At 42.5% G+C, this 22,679-nt stretch overlaps 1 protein-coding gene across 3 annotated transcripts in view; it reads left to right on the top strand.

The window, feature by feature from the left end:
- The window catches only part of LOC139562764 (xylosyl- and glucuronyltransferase LARGE2s-like), an 89,604-nt gene extending 68,967 nt beyond the window's left edge, over positions 1-20,637 (top strand). For all 3 annotated transcript variants that reach the window (XM_071380761.1, XM_071380763.1, XM_071380764.1), the window contains 10 exons: positions 135-258; positions 1,311-1,482; positions 1,754-1,971; positions 4,505-4,630; positions 4,782-4,937; positions 12,742-12,905; positions 13,169-13,447; positions 13,720-13,866; positions 16,119-16,314; positions 16,942-20,637. In XM_071380761.1, the coding sequence (XP_071236862.1) occupies positions 135-258; positions 1,311-1,482; positions 1,754-1,971; positions 4,505-4,630; positions 4,782-4,937; positions 12,742-12,905; positions 13,169-13,447; positions 13,720-13,866; positions 16,119-16,314; positions 16,942-17,139 (1,780 nt within the window). In that variant the 3' untranslated portion in view covers positions 17,140-20,637. The remainder of the gene's footprint in view (positions 1-134; positions 259-1,310; positions 1,483-1,753; positions 1,972-4,504; positions 4,631-4,781; positions 4,938-12,741; positions 12,906-13,168; positions 13,448-13,719; positions 13,867-16,118; positions 16,315-16,941) is intronic.
- Positions 20,638-22,679: the final 2,042 nt, after the last annotated feature.

Genomic DNA, 22,679 nt, shown 5'->3' with positions numbered 1-22,679 from the left:
AATTATTGGACGTTTAGGAAATGTTAGACATTTCATGATCAGAGAGATTAAGCACTTGAGTAGCTCTTGGCATATGTTTCTCTTTCTCTCTTTCTCTTTCTCTTTCTCTCTCTCTCTCTCTCTTGCTCTCTCAGGAAAAACCCTCTCCATTTCCACTTCATCACAGACGCAGTAGCCAATCAGATCCTGAGTTCTCTGTTCCAGTCCTGGATGGTTCCGTCTGTACAAGTTAGCTTCTACGACGCAGATGAACTCAAGGTAAATGACAACGATGGTTGAAAGAGAGGAGAAAGAGAAATCCAGTAGACACTTCACAAGGACTGGAGACCATACATGCTCTCATTCAATTTGCCTTGTTCTACATGCTCTTTACTCCCTCCTTCTCTTTCCTTTCCCTACTCTTACAACAGTGATGTGTCACCTCAGTCCTTCTACTCCTCTGGCCTCTCCGCTCAGTCACTGTGTGTCTGTGTAAATCGGAAAAATGGTGCGTGTGTGTGTTGGAGGGGGTGTATGTATGCATGTACCGTGTCTTTGTATGTGTGGTATGTGTGTGTTGCGTGCATGTACTGTTGGTGGGTGGATGTGTGCGTCTAGCTTTGGCTCTTTGCTATTGACAAAGGGTTCATACAGCAACATGTCGTTGCTCAACTCGCGTAGCAACCTGCCTCGACCTGTAATATGGCTTGGTTACGTCTCTGTCCCCATCCTCAAATTCTCTCTCATCCTCCATAAGCTTAGCAGGAACAAAAGCTCCTTGTGCTCTCAAACGTTTTAACCTGCTCACGGTTTTCATGAACTCAGTTCAAACAGAGACGGAAACACTGCATCTTCTGAGCTGGTTATATTTGCACATGATTCACTACTGCAGATCCCGTTCTGTAGAATCAAGAGGGATGAATAAATGATCAGACATGGTTGCCCAGATGCATGCCAAGAGTTATGCAGGTTTCAGTATTCATTTGGGTATCCTGGGCATAAAAAGAGATGATCTTTTTTAAAGATTGATGCTATTGAGTAAACGGTAGTAATGCTCCAATTGGTTCACCTCTGCTTTAAAGGGACTTTTATACCAAAGGGATCTTAGGAAACGGATGGGTGTCTGAGCATGTTAGCTATTTAAAGGAAGGAGAATACCCTTACACACCTGACAAAGATCCACAGTGGTGATGCTTCTAAATACACTATTTTTCATACCTTGCAACTTTATGTTCCCTTTCTTTTTTTAAATCAATATTTGTGACGTCTGAAGTGGTTCAACCTCCCTCTTGCTTTCTCTCTCCATCCCCCCACCTTCTCTTCTCTTCCAGTCTGAGGTGTCATGGATACCTAACAAGCACTACTCGGGTATCTACGGCCTGATGAAGCTGACTCTAACCAAAGCGCTGCCCTCTGACCTCACGAAGGTCATAGTCCTGGATACGGACATCACCTTCGCCACCGACATCGCTGAGCTCTGGGCCATCTTCAGGAAGTTCACTGGTACGACCTTTGACCTTGATAAACATTTCTGGTTGATTGATTGAATAATGAATTCATTGGTTGAGTGATAAAGCAAATTAGTGAATTGTACCTTTTTTTATGCTATAAAGCAAAAATCCCTTGAGGGCAAAAATGCCTAGAGAACAAACATTTAATTTGATAAACTAGTACTTGAAAAGCTGTCTATATGCTGAAGAATACACCTCATTACCAATGATAATCAGCATTTTAAAATCCGGATGAATGATGATTGGTGATGCTGTGATTGCAGACAAGCAGGTGATAGGTCTGGTGGAGAACCAGAGTGACTGGTACCTGGGGAACCTGTGGAAGAACCACAAACCCTGGCCCGCCCTGGGACGAGGCTTCAACACTGGGGTCATCCTGCTCTACCTGGAGAGGCTGCGACGGATTGGCTGGGAGCAGATGTGGAGGCTGACCGCCGAGAGAGAGCTAATGAGCATGCTCAGTACCTCGCTGGCTGACCAGGTCTGTTTATTTACTTTTATTCTAGTCTATTATTTTTATTCAGAATATTATTAAATACTCTTTAGATCATTACTTTTCTTAACATATTTTAATATAGGGCAGAGATCATCAACTAGATTCAGACAATGTTTTTCTTGAACGGATGGTCAGAGGGCCGGAACATAATTGCAAATAATTTGTAGACTGCAAATTGACTGCAAGAAGCCCAAACAGATATAATGTTAGATTAAAACATAATCATTTCAAACCTTACTCACATTTGTATACAATCAAGTGACTCTCTATTATGCGTGGAAATAATTGGATTAATAAAAATCACTTGAAGCTGATTTCCTGATGTTTTTACAGTCTTCTATGTCCAACAATAAAAAATACAAATAAATATATATACAGTTGAAGTCGGAAGTTTACATAACCCCTAGCCAAATATATTTAAACTCAGTTTTTCACAATTCCTGACATTTAATCCTAGTAAACATTCCCTGTTTTAGTTCAGTTAGGATTACCACTTTATTTTAAGAATGTGAAATGTCAGAATAATTGTAGAGAGAATGATTTATTTCAGCTTTTATTTCTTTCACCACATTCCCGATGGGTCAGAAGTTTACATACACTCAATTAGTATTTGGTAGCATTGTCTTTAAATTGTTTAACTTGGGTCAAACATTTTGGGTAGCCTTCCACAAGCTTCCCACAATAAGTTGGGTACATTTTGGCCCATTCCTCCTGACAGAGCTGGTGTAACTGAGTCAGGTTTGTAAGCCTCCTTGCTCGCACACGCTTTTTCAGTTCTGCCCACACATTTTCTATGGGATTGAGGTCAGGGCTTTGTGATGGCCACTCAAATACCTTAACTTTGTTGTCCTTAAGCCATTTTGCCACAACTTTGGAAGTATACTTGGGGTCATTGTCCATTTGGAAGACCCATTTGCGACCAAGCTTTAACTTCCCGACTGATGTCTTGAGATGTTGCTTCAATATATCCACATACTTTTCCTCCCTCATGATGCCATCTATTTCATGAAGTGCACCAGTCCCTCCTGCAGCAAAGCACCCTACAACATGATGCTGCCACCACTGTGCTTCACGGTTGGGATGTTGTTCTTCGGCTTGCAAGCCCCCCCCTTTTTCCTCCAAACATAATGATGGTCATTATGGCCAAACAGTTCTATTTTTGTTTCATCAGACCAGAGGACATTTCTCCAAAAAGTACAATCTTTGTCCCCATGTGCAGTTGCAAACCGTAGTCTGGCTTTTTTATGGCGGTTTTGGAGCAGTGGCTTCTTCCTTGCTGAGCGGCATTTCAGGTTATGTCGATATAGGACTCGTTTTACTGTGGATATAGATACTTTTGTACCTGTTTCCTCCAGCATCTTCACAAAGTCCTTTGCTGTTGTTCTGGGATTGATTTGCACTTTTCGCACCAAAGTACATTCGTTTCTAGGAGACAGAACGCATCTCTTTCCTGAGCGGTATGACAGCTGCGTGGTCCCATGGTGTTTATACTTGCGTACTATTGTTTGTACAGATGAACGTGGCACCTTCAGGTGTTTGGAAATTGCTCCCAAGGATGAACCAGACTTGTGGAGGTCTACAATTTTCTGAGGTCTTGGCTGATTTCTTTTGATTTTCCCATGATGTCAAGCAAAGAGGAAATTAGTTTGAAAGTAGGCCTTGAAATACATCCACAGGTACACCTCCGACTCAAATGATGTAAATTAGCCTATCAGAAGCCTCTAAAGCCATGACATAATTTTGGGGAATTTTCCAAGCTGTTTAAAGGCACAGTCAACTTATTGTATGTATACTTCTGACCCACTGGAATTGTGATACAGTGAATTATACGCCAAATAATCTGTCTGTAAACAAATGTTGGAAAAATTACTTGTGTCATGCACAAAGTAGATGTCCTAACCGACTTGCCAAAACTATAGTTTGTTAACGAGACATTTTTGGAGTGGTTGAAAAACAAGTTTTAATGACTCCAACCTAAGTGTATGTAAACTTCCGACTTCAACTGTATATAAAAATGTTGGGGTACAAATAAAACCACCCTCGGCCAAAATTTGACCCACGGGCCGCCAGTTGGGGACCCTGATATAGGGTAATCTTATGCCTCAAAGCAAACTGTGTATGAGGCAAATGGTAATTTAAGTGTGTAGGACATCTCTAATGAACATTTGGCGCATGTGTAAATGTGAATGTTTACGATTGTGTGCCAGAGTTCTATATGATCTTAATGTCAAAATGAGTGTGTATAATACACTCTTAGAAAAAAAAGATGCAATCTTGAACCTAAAAGGGTTCTTCGGCTGTCCCAATAGGAGAACCCTTTGAATAACCCTTTTTGGTTCTTGGTAGAACCCTTTTGAGTTCCATGTAGAACCCTTAACACAGAGGGTTCTACATTGCATCCAAAAGAGTAAACATGGGACTAAAAAAGTGTATCCCATGGGGACACTGAAGAACCCTTTTGGAACCCTTTTTTTCAAGGAGGGTATTACACAGGTGTTTAATGTGATCTTGTGTGCAGGACATCTTTAATGCGTTCATTAAGCAGAACCCAGTCCTAGTGCATCAGCTGCCCTGCTTCTGGAACGTTCAGCTGTCTGACCACACACGCTCCGAACAGTGCTACACAGAGGTGTCTGACCTCAAGGTAGGGCTATGCAGTGAAATACACACACACACAAGCACACACACACACACACTCAATATAGCAAAATCCCTGACTTATTTCCGAATGAATGTACCGCGTCTAGTCATATGGCTACAGGTCACCATGGTGACATGTTTATGTCCCGTGTCAGGTGATCCACTGGAACTCTCCTAAGAAGCTCCGCGTGAAGAACAAGCATGTGGAGTTCTTCAGGAACCTCTACCTAACCTTCCTGGAGTACGATGGGAACCTACTGAGACGAGAGCTGTTTGGCTGCCCCAGCCGTGCCACCTCAGAGAGTGTACAGGTGAGTAAAACATTACCGTAACGTTAACCCTAATTATGTGATCAATCAAAACAAATCAAGTCACAGTTTATTTGTCACATTGGCCGAATACAACAGCTGTAGACCTTACAGCGAAATGCTTACTTACAAGCCCTTTAACCAACAATGGAGTTTTAAGAAAATACCTTCAAAAAAGTAAGAGATAAGAATAACAAATAATTAAGAGCAGCAGTAAATAACAATAGCGGGGCTATATACAGGGGGTACCGGTACAGAGTCAATGTGCTGGGGCACCAGTGTCGAGGTAATTGAGGTATTACAGTATGTGCATGTAGGTAGAGTTATTAAAGTGACAATGCATAGATAACAACAGAGAATAGCAGCAGCGAAGAATGGGGGGGGGGGGGGGGGGGGGGCAATGCAAATAGTCTTGGTAGCCATTTGATTAGCTGTTCAAGAGTCTTATGGCTTGGGGGTAGAAGCTGTTTAGAAGCCTCTTGGACCTAGACTTGGCTCTCCGGTACCACTTGCCGTGCGGTAGCAGAGAGAACAGTCTATGACTAGGGTGGCTGGAGTCTTTTTTAGGGCCTTCCTCGTATTTTTTAGGGCCTTCCTCTGACACCGCCTGGTATAGAAGTCCTGGATGGCAGGAAGCTTGGCCCCAGTGATGTACTGGGCCATACGCACTACCCTCTGTCGTGCCTTGTGGTTGGAGGCCGAGCAGTTGCCGTACCAGGCAGTGATGCAGCCCGTCAGGATGCTCTCAATGGTGCAGTTGTAAATCCTTTTGAGTACCTGAGGACCCATGCCTATTATTTTAAGTCCCCTGAGTGGGAATAGGTTTTGTCGTGCCCTCTTCATGACTGTTTTGTTGTGCTTGGACCATGTACGTTTGTTGGTGAGGTGGACGCCAAGGAACTTGAAGCTCTCAACCTGCTCCACTTCAGCCCCGTCGATGAGAATGGAGGCATGCTCGGTCCTCCTTTTCCTGTAGTCCACAATCATCTCCTTTGTCTTGATCACGTTGAGGGAGAGGTTGTTGTCCTGGCACCACAAGGCAAGGTCTCTGAACTACTCCCTATAGGCTGTCTCATTGTTGTCGATGATCAGGCCTACCACTGTTGTGTCATCGGCAAATTTAATGATGGTGGTGGAGTTGGCTGTGCCTGGCCGTGCAGTCATGAGTGATCAGGGAGTACAGGAGGGGACTGAGCAGGCACCCCTGAGGGGGCCCCCGTGTTGAGGATCAGCGTGGTGGATGCGTTGTTACCTACCCTTACCATCTGTGGGCGGCCCGTCAGGAAGTCCAGGATCCAGTTGCAGAGGGAGGTGTTTAGTGCCAGTGTCCTTAGCTTAGTGATGAACTTTAAGGGCACTATGGTGTTGAACGCTGAGCTGTAGTCAATGAATTGCATTCTCACATAGGTGTTCCTTTTGTCCAGGTGGGAAAGGGCAGTGTGGAGTGCAATAGAGATTCATCTGTGGATCTGTTGGGGCGGTATGCAAATGGGAGTGGGATACTGGTGTTGATGTGAGCCATGACCAGTCTTTCAAAGCATTATCTACAGACGTGAGCGCTACGGGTTGGTAGTCATTTAGGGCAGGTTACCTTAGTGTTCTTGGGCACAGGGACTATGGTGGTCTACTTGAAACATGTTGGTATTACAGACTCAGACAGGGAGAGTTTGAAAATGTCAGTGAAGACACTTGCCAGTTAGCCAGCGCATGCTCGGAGTACACGTCCTGGTAATCCGTCTGGCCCTGCGGCCTTGTGAATGTTGACCTGTTTAAAGGTCTTCGGGTGCGGAGAGCGTGATCACACAGTCATCCGGAACAGCTGATGCTCTCATGCGTGTTTCAGTGATGCTTGCCTCGAAGCTAGCATAGAAGTTATTTAGCTCGTCTGGTAGGCTCGTGTCACTGGGCTGCTCTCGGCTGTGCTTCCCTTTGTAGTCTGTAATAGTTTGCAAGCCCTGCCACATCCGACGAGCGTTGGAGCAAGTTTAATATGATTCGAACTTAGTCCTGTATTGACGCTTTGCCTTTTTGATGGTTCATCGGAGGGCATAGGGGGATTTCTTATAAGCTTCCGGGTTTTAGTCCCACTACTTGAAAGCAGTAACTCTACCCTTTCGCCCAGTGCAAATGTTACCTTTAATCCATGGCTTCTGGTTGGGGTGTGTATGTACAGTCACTGTGGGGACGACTTCCTCAATGCACTTATTGATAAAGCCCGTGACTGATGTGGTGTACTCCTCAATGCCATCGGAAGAATCACGGAACATATTCCGTTGTGTGCTAGCAAAACAGTCCTGTAGTTTAGCGTCTGCTTCATTTGACCACTTTTTTATTGACCGCGTCACAGGTGCTTCCTGCTTTAATATTTGCTTGTAAGCAGGAATCAGGAGGATAGAATTTTGGTCCGATTTTCCAAATGTAGGGCGAGGGAGGGCTTTGTATGTGTCTCTGTGTGTGTAAAATGCCCTTGAAGCTGGTGTTTGGAGGGTATATTGGCATGGGATTTGCGGCAAACCGTGTCAATATATCCTCCAAACACCGGCTTCAAGGGCATTAGCACTTTTATACAACAGGTTACCAACATGTTCAAATAATGATTGGCATATGTGACCGACTGCCTTGATTCGGTCTTATGTAGCAACATTTGAAATGTTTTTTTTTTGTTTTTTTTACATTGGATTAAAGCAGAGACACAGAGCTACAAAATGGTATATTATACACTGCATTTGTAAATTGATAAACTTGTATCCTCACTTTTGAGAAAATGGCCAATGTTTTGGTACCTACCGGCGAGCTCTTCTTTGTCTACAACCATTCAGCATCGATCACACCCTCTTAAGCTTTAGCCCCACCCGTCTCTTTAAGAGTTGACCCGAGCGTTCTGTCCTAACAACAACAGTCAAGCACCCAAGCTAACAGCTACTTCCAGACACAAATGAGAGAACAGCTCATCGACCATTTTACTCGTCCTAGCAGTGCTGGTTAGGCTGTTTTTATGTTGGTGACTGCAGATGTGCTGCTGGCAACAATTTACACTTTTTAAAAAACGTTTACTGACAATAGAACAGGTGTTGAGCGTGTTCAATGTTCAACAGGTGTTGAGCGTTCGTAAATTCCTCAGTTATTCTGCACTCTGGCACACTCAGACGAGAGTGCTCTGAAATCGGATTAGATAGCCAGAGCGAATTTACCAGCTAAGTCTATCAACAGTTGTCGCAGTGACATTCAATTGAAATGGTTACTTGCATAGTGGAGTCTTTTGTTAAGACATGTAGCTAGCTAGCTAGGTAGCTAAACAATGAACCATAATCCCAACTCATGACATTACAACCCTGCATGAATCTGCAGGTAGCTAACCAACCAGGTCCAACGCTAGCTACTGTAGCTAACATTAGGCTATAACTAGCAAAGTAAATGCCTCTGAGATACGAATAATAAGATCATACACGTAACAGTAGCTAGTGAGCCAGCCAGTGAACTTTAGCTAGCTAGATAACAGTACAATGTAATTTGAAATGAAAACGACTTTCTGTCAAAATTTAAAACGTGTAATATCTGAAAATGTAGCTAGCTAGACTATCTTATCCGTATACATCATGGATGGATGCCTCTCCCTGTCACGGATGCCATGGTTGCCCTTCGTTTGAAGATGTAATCCAGAGACAGGTGTTTTCTCCATCTCCTTAGCTATCGTACTCTAATTCCACTGATTTCAAATCTCGGTCCTCCAGAAAGTGGAAAGCAACACTTATGCAGTTCTACTATGTGATACATAAAAAAAGCTCTGTTTGACAGGATTACCTTCACATACTGACCAGCTCAAAGCGTGCTATATGGCAGACCAATCCGAACGTATCTTTCGGCATGTCCAACCCACTCATTATCTCAGCCAATCATGGCTAGCGGGAATGTTGCTCGCTTTTTCTGTGGCTAAACCAACTGGGCTCGTAATTTAACAATTGTATTCATATTTACAGATGGCATACAAGTCTGTTATTAACGCACATGAAAGTTCACGTTCCAACGCGTTTTGATTAAAAAAGTTTACATTCAATTGGCTCTCCTGTGAAATAGTGACCCGCGACATTCACCTAGTTTCCTGAAACGAGTCTCATATTTTCATTAAAAACGTTATTTTGATGAATTTATTCATACTGTTTCATCCTTCCACAGGATATAGTCCCACACAAATCTAGGGTTGCTACCCAAGCCGCCTGGTCGTTTGTTCTATCAGTTCAGTTGCCAGAGATGCGACCCAGACGTTCAGTCTTTTTGATTTGCATCTATGGACGCGACCCAGTTTTTCGTTCTAAATGTTCTATTGCCATACTGGCTTGCAACGTTCTTATCCTTTGCTTGCTAGCTAGACAACTAAGGCTAATTTATAGTCCGGTCAACCAGTGCAGCCAGAATAACAACAAAGTAGCTTCATTTGCGTGTGATAAAGCTGTTTTCTAGTGACATTTATTTGGGTACATCCATAACAATGAAACTTAAAGCAGGCATGATATACAAAGAGTAATATAATCATTTAGTAAAAAAAAAATACAAAGATATTATAATACAAAAAGTTTTTAAAAAAAATAATAATGATGCAAATTCTAATTTGGGTTGGTTTATGGAGTTGTGAAATCAGCCGTGTCCTTGTCTTCTACAAAGGATAGGAACGGTTGTCAGATATTATAAAATGTAATTGCAGATCCCCTAACGGAGTAGCGTATGTTCTCTAGCTCGAGATGTTGCATAACTTCCTTTATCCAATGGTTAAAAGTAGGATCCTTCCACTTAAATCGTATAAGACGTCTAGCTGGAAGAATAGTAAATGTCAGCATGTTGGCCGTAGAACTGTTTAGAGGGGCCTCCTGTGGTGCCACTCCATAGAACTGTTTAGAGGGGCCTCCTGTGGTGCCACTCCATAAAACTGTTTAGAGGGGCCTCCTGTGGTGCCACTCCATAGAACTGTTTAGAGGGGCCTCCTGTGGTGCCACTCCATAAAACTGTTTAGAGGGGCCTCCTGTGGTGCCACTCCATAGAACTGTTTAGAGGGGCCTCCTGTGGTGCCACTCCATAGAACTGTTTAGAGGTGCCTCCTGTGGTGCCACTCCATAGAACTGTTTAGAGGGGCCTCCTGTGGTGCCACTCCATAGAACTGTTTAGAGGGGCCTCCTGTGGTGCCACTCCATAGAACTGTTTAGAGGGGCCTCCTGTGGTGCCACTCCATAGAACTGTTTAGAGGGGCCTCCTGTGGTGCCACTCCATAGAACTGTTTAGAGGGGCCTCCTGTGGTGCCACTCCATATAACTGTTTAGAGGGGCCTCCTGTGGTGCCACTCCAAATAATGCAATGAAGGCAGAAGGTTCTATAGGTCTCCCCAGTATCTTAGAAAACGTCAAAAAAATTGATATCCAGAAATCTGTCAATTTCGGGCATGTGTAATAAAGTAGCAGGAGGCTGCTTACATCGGTCACGAGTGGGATGTATTTCTGGTCTAATCTTGAATAATTTTGCCTTTGACGAATGCAGCCGATGAACAATTTTAAATTGAATTACAGCATGTCTTAGACACACAGATGAAGAATGTATTCTCTGAAGCATATTCTGCCAAGTTTCGTCTGTAAATTGTTCACATAAATCCTCTTGCCATTGGTTCTTAAGAGAGTACAGGGAATCCAGATTGTGCGAGTTTAATAACATATAGATCAAGATTATGCCCCCTTTGATATAAGGGTTCACTTTAAAAAGAGAATATAGAAGGGAGGTAGGTGGGCGTGATGGGAAGTTACTGGAGTATGATGTCACGATCGTTTGTAGAATTAACGGACCAAGGCGCAGCGTGCGTAGAGTTCCACATGTTTAATTAATGAAACTCACCAAAACAATACAGAACAAACGAAACGTGAAATCAAATGCAGTGCTCACAGGCAACTACACACAAACAAACAAGATCCCACAAAAACCCAGTGGGGAAAGGCTGCTTAAATATGATCCCCAGTCAGAGACAACGATAAACAGCTGCCTCTGATTGGGAACCATACAAGGCCAACATAGACATATAATACCCTAGATAACACACCCTAGTCACACCCCGACCTAACCAACATAGAGAATAAAAGGCTCTCTATGGTCAGGGCGTGACATATGAAGATACAAAACTACACAATTGCAGGTATCTAAAGAAATGGGATCTAGGAATTAAACTTTTGTACTAACTGTTCCAAAGATGAAAAATCCTTACCAATGTACAAGTCGTTCAGTGAGGAGATCCCTTTTCCCGACCAGAAATGAAACGCACGGTCTAATACTGATGGAGAGAATGTATGGTTCTTTAATATTGGGGCAGAAGTTGAAAATTCACTGAGATCAAACGATCGCCTGAACTGTTTCCAGATTTCTAGAGAATGTTTCACAATAGTGTTTTTAGTGTATTTGGAAACGGGCTCAGCTAATGCAAGTCTTGAGAAAAGTAAGGCAGCTATGTAGGTGGGGCCACAGGATAAGATCTCCAAGGTCAACCATTTCGGGCCTGTAACATCAGGGATTTCTGTCATCCAATATAGAACGATTCATATATGAGCTGACCAGTAATAATATTGAAAGTTCGGAAGTGCTAGACCACCCTGGGGACGAGATCTCTGCAATATGCTCTTACGTATTCCGAGGGTTTTTCTTGTTCCAGATTAAAGCCTATAACAGTTTATCTATGGAGATTAAAAATATATATTTTGTTAGAAAGATAGGAATACATTGAAGTAAGTATAAAAGCTTAAGTAATACATTCATTTTAACAATGCTAATTCTTCCGGCCAAAGAAAGAGAAAGTAAACCCCACCGTTCAGGATCCTGTTTCAGGCAGAATATCAAGGGAGGGAAATTGGCATTATAGAGATCTTTTAAATTGTGCGTGACCCAAATTCCCAAATATTTCTGCATAGTCACTCTGAAGGGCACATAACTAAAGTAAGTTTGCATGGCAGAAGGATTAATAGGCACCATTTCACTTTTTTGTAGATTAACTTGATAATGAGGTGCGATTTCACATGGCATAGAAAATGTGCTCACTCGTCAGGACACTATTGTTCAGAGGAGCTAGCCAACAACACAGCTAACACAATCACTTCAAACTGACGCTGGAAAGACTTCGTTTTACCTTCTTTCTATTGACATTTTTTTTGTATACACCCATAACAAATGATGCCAGCTGATTCATGATTTCGACTGGCTGAGAAACGCTGCCTGCCTGTCTGTCGCAGTCCCGACTCCCCAACGTTCATTACTATGGGACAGCTGGAGATAGAATTTGAATATTGAAACAATGTTGCAAATGTCGGAGAGACAGACAGCAAGGTCTATACAAATCTCCGCTGTTGAAAACGAAATGTTAGTCTAAAAGAAATGTGAGATCATGTCTAGATGCTTTTATTGTGGAGATCAAGTTTATAAATTGCCTGGCTGGGCTGATGAGACAGTGGATTAGTCAGATGGAACTAGGTAATAGGCATTTTAACGTCATAGATTTAGCCGGTGGTAACTTGTGGAATAGACACCGGCTGGAATGCGGCTTTAACCAATCAGCATTCTGGATTTGCATCACCCGTTGTATAACATTTAACAAACCACTCCCTAACACCTCAAGTAGGTTTTAACATTCACCATACCTTTATTCACTATACTATCATGGACATCCAGACAGAATACAACAGAGTGTACAGGTGTGCCGCATGCTCTCATGAAACCATGTTAGCCTATTAGAGGGAATATTTACAATCTGAACATTGGTTTTGACCTCCCTCTGTCCATCCCTCTCCAGTTACAAGGAGCTCTGGAGGAGCTGGATGAAGACGACCAGTGTTATGACTTCCGGCGGGAGCGAATCACAGTGCACCGCGTGCACCTCTACTTCCTGCAGTACGAGTACACGCCCACCGGGGACGACACGGACGTCACGCTGGTCGCACAGCTCTCCATGGACAGGTAAACACTCACCTTATAGTGCTGACCCTACTGGCCTTTGGTTGACTAGTTGTTGGAGATGTGAGCTTGAATTCAGTATCACGTCATGGCTAATCAGGAGTGCACCTCTCCACAAATATGATTGTATTTTGCTTATTTCTCTACTTCTTCCTCTTCCCCCTCCTCCATCTTTTCTTCTCCACTTCCACCGCTGCTTTTAGTATCATTATACATGTGTGTGATACTATACTACTCTGTATGTATGTCGTCTCTATTTCTCTCAGGTTACAGATGCTGGAGGCCATATGTAAGCACTGGGAAGGCCCTATCAGCCTGGCCTTGTACATGTCAGACGCTGAGGCCCAACAGTTCCTGCGTTACGCTCAGGCCTCCGAGGTGCTGAAGAACCGTAAGAACGTGGGCTACCATATCGTTTACAAGGAGGGCCAGTTCTACCCCGTCAACCTGGTGAGAAATGTGGCCCTGAGGAACGCCAAAACGCCGTATGTGTTCCTGGCAGACGTGGACTTCCTGCCCATGTACGGCCTCTATGATTACCTCAGGTGAGTTGTAGTTCTTCCCGAAGATGTTCCATCCTAAACATAGACAGAACACTGGCTGGGATTTTTGTTGTTGTTGTCATTTAGCCGCCATTTTAATCCAAAGAAATGTACAAACAACATATGTATGATGTTTAAATATTGCCCATGTGGGAGTCAAACCCACAGCTAAGTTGTTGCCAGAAATGCATTCCAACCAACTAGTGGCAGCTGTGGCTCTAGCTGATGAAGAGGATTCATTGTAAATGAATGGTTTCTCTATCTTATCCCCGCAGAAAGTCAGTGGTCCAGTTAGACATGGCCCACACTAAGAAGGCTCTGGTGGTACCGGCCTTTGAGACGCTGCGCTACCGCCTCTCCTTTCCCAAATCCAAAGCTGAGCTGCTCTCCATGCTGGACATGGGGACCCTCTACACCTTCAGGTACACCAGCACTAACAGCTCCCATTGGTCGATCTGGCTTGTAAGATCAGGAGGTTTGAATGGCCCTTCTGAAATAGACCCAGATGACATAACTTGGAACAGCCCTCCTGATGTTGATACTATGTTTATTACATTGATTACATTGATACATTGAAGTCATTTGATAATATATACGGTACCAGTCAAAAGTTTGGACACACCTACTCATTCAAGGGTTTTTCTTTATTTGTAATATTTTCTGCATTGTAGAATAATAGTGAGGACATCAAAACGATGAAATGACACATGGATTTGTGAAACAAATCAAGAATATATTTTATATTTGAGATTCTTCAAAGTAGCCACCCTTTGCTTTGATGACATATTTGCACACTCTTGGCATTCTCTCAACCAGCTTCATGAGGTAGTCACTTGGAATGCTTTTCAATTAACAGGTGTGCCTTGGTAAAGTTAATTTGTGCAATTTATTTCCTTCTTAATGCATTTCAGCCAATCAGTTGTGTTGTGACAAGGTTGGGGTGGTATACAGAAGATAGCTCTATTTGGTAAAAGACCAAGTCCATATTATGGCAAGAACAGCTCAAATAAGCAAAGAGAAATGACAGTCCATCATTACTTTAAGATATGAAGGTAGAAAGTACACTGTAGAAAATCCCTAGGTGTGTCCAAACCTTTGACTGGTACTGTATACAGTGCATTCGGAAAGCATTCAAAACCCTTGACTTTTTACACATTTTGTTACGTTACAGCCTTATTTTAAAATGTATTATATAAATAAAATCCTCTTCAATTTACACACAATGCCCCAGAATGACAAAGCGAAAACAGGTTTTTATAAATGTTTGAAAATGTATCAAAATAGCAAACAGAAATACCTTATTTACATAAGTATTCAGACCCTTTGCTATGAGACATCCTGTTTCCATCGAGTCCACCTGTTTTAAATTCAATTGATTGAACATGATTTGTAAAGGCACACACACACACCTGTCTATATAAGGTCCTACAGTAGACAGTGCATGTCAAAGCAAAAACCAAGCCATTAGGTCGAAGTAAGTGTCCGTAGAGCTCCAAGACAGTATTGTGTCGAGGCACAGACCTGGGGAAGGGTACCAAAACATTTCTGCAGCATTGAAGGGCCCCAAGAACACAGTGGCCTCCATCATTCTTAAATGGAAGAAGATTGGAACTCCTAACACTCTTCCTAGAGCTGGCCACCTGGCCAAACTGAGCAATCGGGCGAGAAAGGCCTTGGTCAGGGAGGTGACCAAGTACAATCTCTGTGGAGATTGGAGAACCTTCCAGAAGGACAACCATCTCTGCAGCACTCCACCATTCAGGCCTTTATGGTAGAGTGGCCAGACAGAAGCCACTCCTCAGTAAAAGCCACTTGACAGCCCACTTGGAGTTTGCCAAAAGGCAACTAAAGGACTCTCAGACCTTGAGGAACAAGATTCTCTTGTCTGATGAAACCAAAATTGAACTCTTTTGGCCTGAATATCAAGCATCATGTCTGGAGGACACCTGGCACTATCCCTACGGTGAAGCATGGTGGTGGAAGCATCATGCTGTGGGGATGTTTTTCAGTGGCAGGGACTAGGAGACAAGTCAGGGTGGAGGGAAATATAAACAGAGCAAAGTACAGAGAGATCCTTGATAAAAACCTGCTCCAGAGCGCTCAGGACCTTAGACTGGGGCAAAGGTTCACCTTCCAACAGAACAACGACTCTAAGCACACAGCCAAGACAACGCAGGAGTGGCTTCGGGACAAGTCTCTGAATGTCCTTGAGTGGCCCAGCAAGAGCCCAGACTTGAACCCGATCTAACATCTCTGGGGAGATCTGAAAATTGCTGTGCAGCGATGCTCCCCATACAACCTGACAGAGCTTGAGAGGATCTGCGGAGAACAATGGCAGATACTCCCCAAATACAGGTGTTCCAAGCTTGTAGCATCATACCCAAGAAGACTCGATGCTGTAATCGCTTCCAAAGGTGCTTCAACAAAGTACTTTTGAAAGGGTCTGATTACTTATGTAAATGACAAACATGTTTTTGCTTTGTCATTATGAGGTATTGTGTATAGATTGATGAAAAAAAATAAAGATTTAATCCATTTTAGAATAAGTCTGTAACGTACCAAAATGTGGAAAAGTCAAGGGGTCTGAATACTTTCCCGGATGCACTTAATGCAATCTTGTTCAAAACTATTATTAACAGACCTGTACACTTCGCTTTCTCCTTGCCTTCCCCAGGTATCACGTTTGGACCAAGGGCCATGCTCCTACCAACTACGCCAAGTGGCGGACAGCCACCACGCCCTATAAGGTGGAGTGGGAGGCAGACTTTGAGCCCTATGTGGTGGTGAAGCGGGACTGCCCTGAGTATGACCAGCGCTTTGTGGGCTTTGGCTGGAACAAGGTCTCCCATATCATGGAGCTGGATGCACAGGTACAGTATGGAGGATAATGGTGGGGAGTTAAAATATAATATATTTATTTTCCTCCAGGACACATTATCACACCACAGTACAGTTGCACACATTGGGTAGACCAAAAAACCATAGCAGACAAGACTGGCAGATTAAGAGATGTAGTTAAAGTCTGCATATGCTCATCTGTTTATGGCTCGTTGAGAAGAGAAATGGTTGTTAAAGTTATTGTTCACATTTTATCCTCAGACTCTACTCCCAAATAATCTGCACATAATAACTCCTTTTAATTTAAATGTAATTCAAAACCTCAACTCATCTTTGGAATTCAGTTAAGGTTATGCTAATGATTAGAACAGATTTGATTCGCAGTAGACCTCTGTTATTAGGTTTAATGCTTTCGCTAAGTCAGGAATAATAGCTATTGTAATGGCCCATAAATCAAAGTCAAGCCGTGACACTTCAGTGTTCAGCACCTCAGAGCCACGAACGTGACTTTGTTTCTCGAGTCTTAAATTATTCAGTCACAGCCTGGGACTGCAGATGAGTATTAGCTACGTAGCTCAAATGTGGTGCCTGTTGTACACGGACCGTGTCCGATAAACAAAAAAAATAAAACACGTTTTCACCCCTTTCCCACCCCCCAGGAGTACGACCTGATGGTTCTGCCCAATGCGTTCATGATCCACATGCCACACGCACCCAGCTTCGACATCTCCAAGTTTCGCTCCAGCCCGGGCTACCGCTACTGCCTGCAGACCCTGAAAGAAGAGTTCCACCAAGACCTGTCCCGGAAGTACGGCGCAGCTGCCCTCAAGTACCTCACTGCTCAGAGGAACATCTAAACCAGGACTCCCAAGGGCCACTGGGCTCCATATCTAGGGCCCCAACGGCCCAACTGGCCCCCATGCTGCTCCCTGGCAAGTCTGAAGGGGTTTGGGAATATTGGCAACTATCTTGGATATCAAGATGGAGCTTTAAAGTCTTGTAGAAATTTCTGGAGATGTGTTAAACTTTCTGGGGTGGTTTGGGCTGGGATGACCCTCCCAACTCTGCTATAATGGATTATGGCCCAAACTGGAATAAAAACAATGAACCAAACAGAACAGACATGACAGTTGTCACACGATGTTGGGCTCACTGGGAAGACGTTCCTCTGAGAGGGATGAGTGGTTGACTGCTTTAAGTCTGGGAGTATGTGACAATTATCATGATTTGTTCGGACAATCGGGGCCTTTTCTGAGGAAAATACATTTCAAACCAATACGTCCACATGGGATATCTGGACCTGACCTCAAGGACAGGACGTTTGGGAAACACAGAACTGAAAGAAAGGGAAGTTGCATCTTCCCTGGTCTCTTCAAGGGGACGAATCGGAATCACGTTCGGAGTGACCAATCGAACTGGAGAAACGTTTAAGCCTTATAATTTTCCATTATATTTAATAAGATATTTAATGATATCAGTTTTTTTCTCAATGTAAATGATTAGCAATTAATAACAAACAAATATGGCAAATATAGGTTTTGGTTATGATGTTGCATAATAATTATATTATTTTTCCTTTCTCTATTTTTGGGCCCCCTGAAAGGAAAGAGTATGTCCTTGTTTGAAAGCTTCTGAATGATTGAGCGGGGAGAATAGCCAGGCATCATGGTTAAGCTGGACATTCTGTATGTGTGTGCACTCACTGACTAAATGAGCTGCTCACTAAGTCACCATGCTATGTCATACTACATTCTTACCACTCAATGTCATATAATTTTTTCTTTCCTCTACATCATACTAATAACCTGCGTTTATCATCCTGCATCTAAAGAATACATATATACAGTATCAGTCAAAAGTTTGGCCACACCTACTCATTCAAGGGTTTTTCTTTATTTTGACTATATTCTACATTCTATGAACTAGCACATATGGAATCATGTAGTAACCAAAAAAGTGTTAAACAAATCAAAATATATTTGACATTTAAGATTCTTCAAAGTAGCCACCCTTTACCTTGATGACAGCTTTGCACACTCTTGGCATTTTCTCAACCAGCTTCATGAGATAGTCACCTGGAATGCATTTCAAATAATTTAGCTGTACCTAATTTGTGGAATTTATTCTCTTCTTAATGCGTTTGAGCCAATCAGTTGTGTTGTGACAAGGTTGGGGTGGTATACAGAAGATAGCCCTATTTGGTAAAAGAAAAATACCATATTATGGCAAGAACAGCTCAAATAACCAAAGAGAAAAAACAGTCCATCATTACTTTAAGATATGAAGGTCAGTCAATCGGGAATATGTCAAGAGATTTGAACGTTTCTTCAAGTGCAGTCGCAACAAACATCAATCGCTATGTTGAAACGGCACTCATGAGGACCGCCACAGGAGAGGAAGACTCAGAGTTACCTCTGCTGCAGAGGATAAGTTCATTAGAGTTAACAGCCTCAGAAATTGCAACCCAAATAAATGCCTCACAGAGTTCAAGTAATAGACACATCTCAACATCAACTTTTCAGAGGAGACTGCGTGAATCAGGTCTTCATGGTCGAATTTCTGCAAAGAAACCATTACCAAAGGACACCAATTAGAACATGAGACTTGCTTAGGCCAAGAAACACGAGCGAAGGACATTAGACCGGTGGAAATCTGTCCTTTTTTTTTGGTTCCAACGCTGTGTCTTTGAGACGCAGAGTAGGTGAACGGATGATCTCTGCATATGTGTCCCATCGTGAAGCATGGAGGAGGTGTGATGGTGTGAGGGTGCTTTGCTACAACAGCATTTTATATCAATACGCCATCCCATCTGGTTTGCGCTTTCATTTGTTTCGCAATAGGACAATGACCCAACACACCTCCAGCCTGTGTAAGGGCTATTTAACCAAGAAGAAGAGTGATTGAGTGCTGCATCAGATGACCTGGCCTCCACACTCACCTGACCTCAACCCAATTGAGATGGTTTGGGATGAGTTTGATCGCAGAGTGAAGGAAAAGCAGGCAACAAGTGCTCAGCATATGTGGGAACTCCTTCAAGACTGTTGGAAAAGCATTCCAGGTGAAGCCGGTTGAGAGATTGCCAAGTGTGCAAAGCTGTCATCAAGCCAAATGGTGCCTACTTTGAAGATTCTAAAATCTAAAATCTATTTTCATGTGCACACTTTTTTTGTTCACTTCATAATTTCATATGTGTTATTTCAAAGTTTTGATGTCTTCACTATCATTCTACAATGTAGAAAATAGTAAAATAAAGAAAAACCGTTGAATGAGTAGGTGTGTCCAATCTTTTGACTGGTACTGTATAGGTATTAATATTAAGATTCTTGTTTTTCCTTCTGCATATATTTATCCCCTCTAAGCCAAATATTTACCCGAATTCAGCCAAAAATACAAGCCACCACTGATTGGGACCACCGCAAACAGACCCCCAAAAAATCAAAATAGCAACAACAAAAAAGCATCTCGCTAGAAATGCAATGGCTGCAAATGAACGGCCTGTTGTTGAATCGTTAACAATCACTACTGAAATTCCATGAGCGATTGGAGCTTTACCAGTGCCATGTCTAGATGAGTGTTACGCTGTATGCTATGTGCCATCTACTGTAACAAACCTTGTCATCTACCAAACAAACCTTTCTCCTTTTACGATGAACCTTTCCCCTTTTCTTTAAAACGTAATTCCTTTTTCTATTGACCCATTCCTTGTTTTTTTTTGTATACCATCCTGAAACCCACTCCTGTTCTCACAAACCATCCCTTCTTTCTCTAATCCCAACCCCTTCCTAAATCTCTATACGCTATTACTACTGTTTTGAACTCTATAGTACACAGAATCCATGGGACAACCCGGGCAGTAACAAATCAACCTTTCAACCCCAATGAACCTACCACTCCAAATGCCAAATAATAGGCATACGCCTAAAGTCACGAGAAACGGCACAAGTGTTCAAGCCTATTTGCTACTGTAATGACTTTGTAATGACTGAATGGTTACATATAATGCCACTATGGGGTCGGCACATACAACACAACTATGGGATGGGCACATACCCTGCATTGTTACTATGGGTTAGGTACATACACAGCTGCCATTGAATTGGCTACCAAGTAATGGATCCAGACACCACCTCTCCCTGCCACCTTCCATGCCTCCCACAACCCCTGTCGACTGTTCTGATTGCAGTAAATGCTAGTGCCTTTGCTGTATTGTGAAACTGGATATTGATTGTACTGCTGTACGTTACCAATGGGGCCTGAGGATAGTCAGGCACTCTATTTATTATTGTCGACTCAAATCAATCATATTTTTCTATGTCGGGGACAAAGTGCTTTAAATAAATATGCCCTTTTTTCTACCAGTTTGTCTGAGGTTTGTCTCCATTGGAACATAAGTGGAACAGATTGAATGATATGGTATCACCACTATAAGTGTGGAATTATACACGCATTATTTATTTTCCGAGTTAATTGGTTTTAAAACATCAAGGATTCTCCTCTCATTAATGTTTTTATATGAAGACATGTCTGCAGTGACTTCATGAAAGGAAACACACACACACACACACACACACACACACACACACACACACACACACACACACACACACACACACACACACACACACACACACACACACACACACACACACACACACACACACACACACACACACACCACCAAGGAGGGAAAACAAATTGTAATTCTCCGTCAGCTGTTTGTTATCTTCTGTGACATTTATTACCAGCCTGAAAATTGAATTGTCTCTTAGAGATGTATTGCTTGTCCTAAGAAAATAATCGGCCGCCAGGCAGGCAGTTTTCTTTCACAAAAAAATAGAATAAACATTGTTAAGCATTTCTTCATATCCACTTTGCCATCTCCAATATCTTCAGAAACAACTGTGGCATGATTATAGTAATCTATGGAAATAGTTTTGTGTCACTCCGCTGCATAAGCAATAAAAAGTCAGATATTTTCATATTACAAAAGGTAGAATGGATCACCGAGACGATCTATTAATGGGCGTTCACTCCCAGAAGGCACAACTAATCTGCAAATCGTCATCACCTAAGTGTGACATGAATTGCTGAATACGGATCATTCAAAGATTAGTGGGAAAAAGTCAAATACAAATGATATACTTATACTAAACGTTTTAAAAACTTTGTAACAGGGGCCGTTGTCAAACAAAAAGACGAGACATAATGGAATAAATATCTGTATTCTCCTTACGAGAAAGAAAAAGAAGGATAGATCGGGCTGATCTAGCGTAGAGCTGCAGTATCGTTAATGGCCTTTTCAAGGAGCCACATCAGTCCTATCAAACCATTAGACTGACACATTAGGTATTCAAAGATGAGCACAATTAAAAAATGAATTATCTTCAATGACATTTATTGACCTTTGAATGACCCTGGTAGTGGTAACCATCTAAAGACTTGTTTGACCTCTCAACATATACAGGGTCAAGTTGTTCTGAAGTTCTTCCAAGCCGGATGGAGGGAAGAGATTTAGGGTCCATCTTGAATGGATGCAATGCTTCTTTCAAATTGAATTAAACACTTTATGTAAACCCTCATGACACTTTGTAGGACAAATTTACACCACCCTCACTTTCTCCTTCCCTCCATCCGTCCCTCCTTTCCTTCCTCCCCCTCTCTTATCTGCTGGCTAGTAATGGACTAATTGCTGGATGAGGTCCTTTATGACGTTATGAATCATCTCGCCCACTGCACACATTAGACGGGCCTGACACAAGCACTCTTAATATAACAGGAGGTCACATAAGACCAACCACGTAGAGGCGTACTGGAAGCTTCTCAAGAGGAGAAGATCCAGCAAAAATCCAGAGAAGATCCAGCAAAAATCCAGCAGAGGAATGTACTCTTGCTTTACATTGAATTTCAGATAGGTGTTTATGAAAATGCTGACTCTATTTTGTTGTTCAAGCCTTTTCTAATTTGTGATTCATGAATGGCTGGCAAAATTGGTTTGTTTCTAGTTATGAAATGCTCGACGTGGAAGCACGTAGGTGAGCTTGAGAGCTATTTTTACCCACTTTCGTTTTTTGTTCCATTTGCTTTGCAGAAGCTTAAACCGTGTGCAAGGCTAGATATATTTAGAAAGAGTTGAACCTTTGTGCTCCAAACAGACACAAAATCTGAGCTACACAACAGTTTCTAAGATCGCCTATCAATGTACAAAGAGAAGGAAATTATTCAAAGTGTTGCAAATGAGTTGGATGATGTGATCAATGATGTTCTGTTTCCAAAAAACAAAGGGGTCAACAATTATGTTAGCAAACTGTAAACTTGGAAAATCTAGAGGGTATGCAACAAGATGCAGCCGAGGGCAATTGTTTTCAGATGATGATCATTTTTACACTGCAAATTGATC

Source organism: Salvelinus alpinus, chromosome 33 (genome assembly GCF_045679555.1).
Source record: "Salvelinus alpinus chromosome 33, SLU_Salpinus.1, whole genome shotgun sequence".
Classification (NCBI taxonomy): domain Eukaryota; kingdom Metazoa; phylum Chordata; class Actinopteri; order Salmoniformes; family Salmonidae; genus Salvelinus; species Salvelinus alpinus.
The sequence above is the reverse complement of the archived record's forward strand: the minus strand, read 5'-3'. Positions and strand labels throughout refer to the sequence as shown.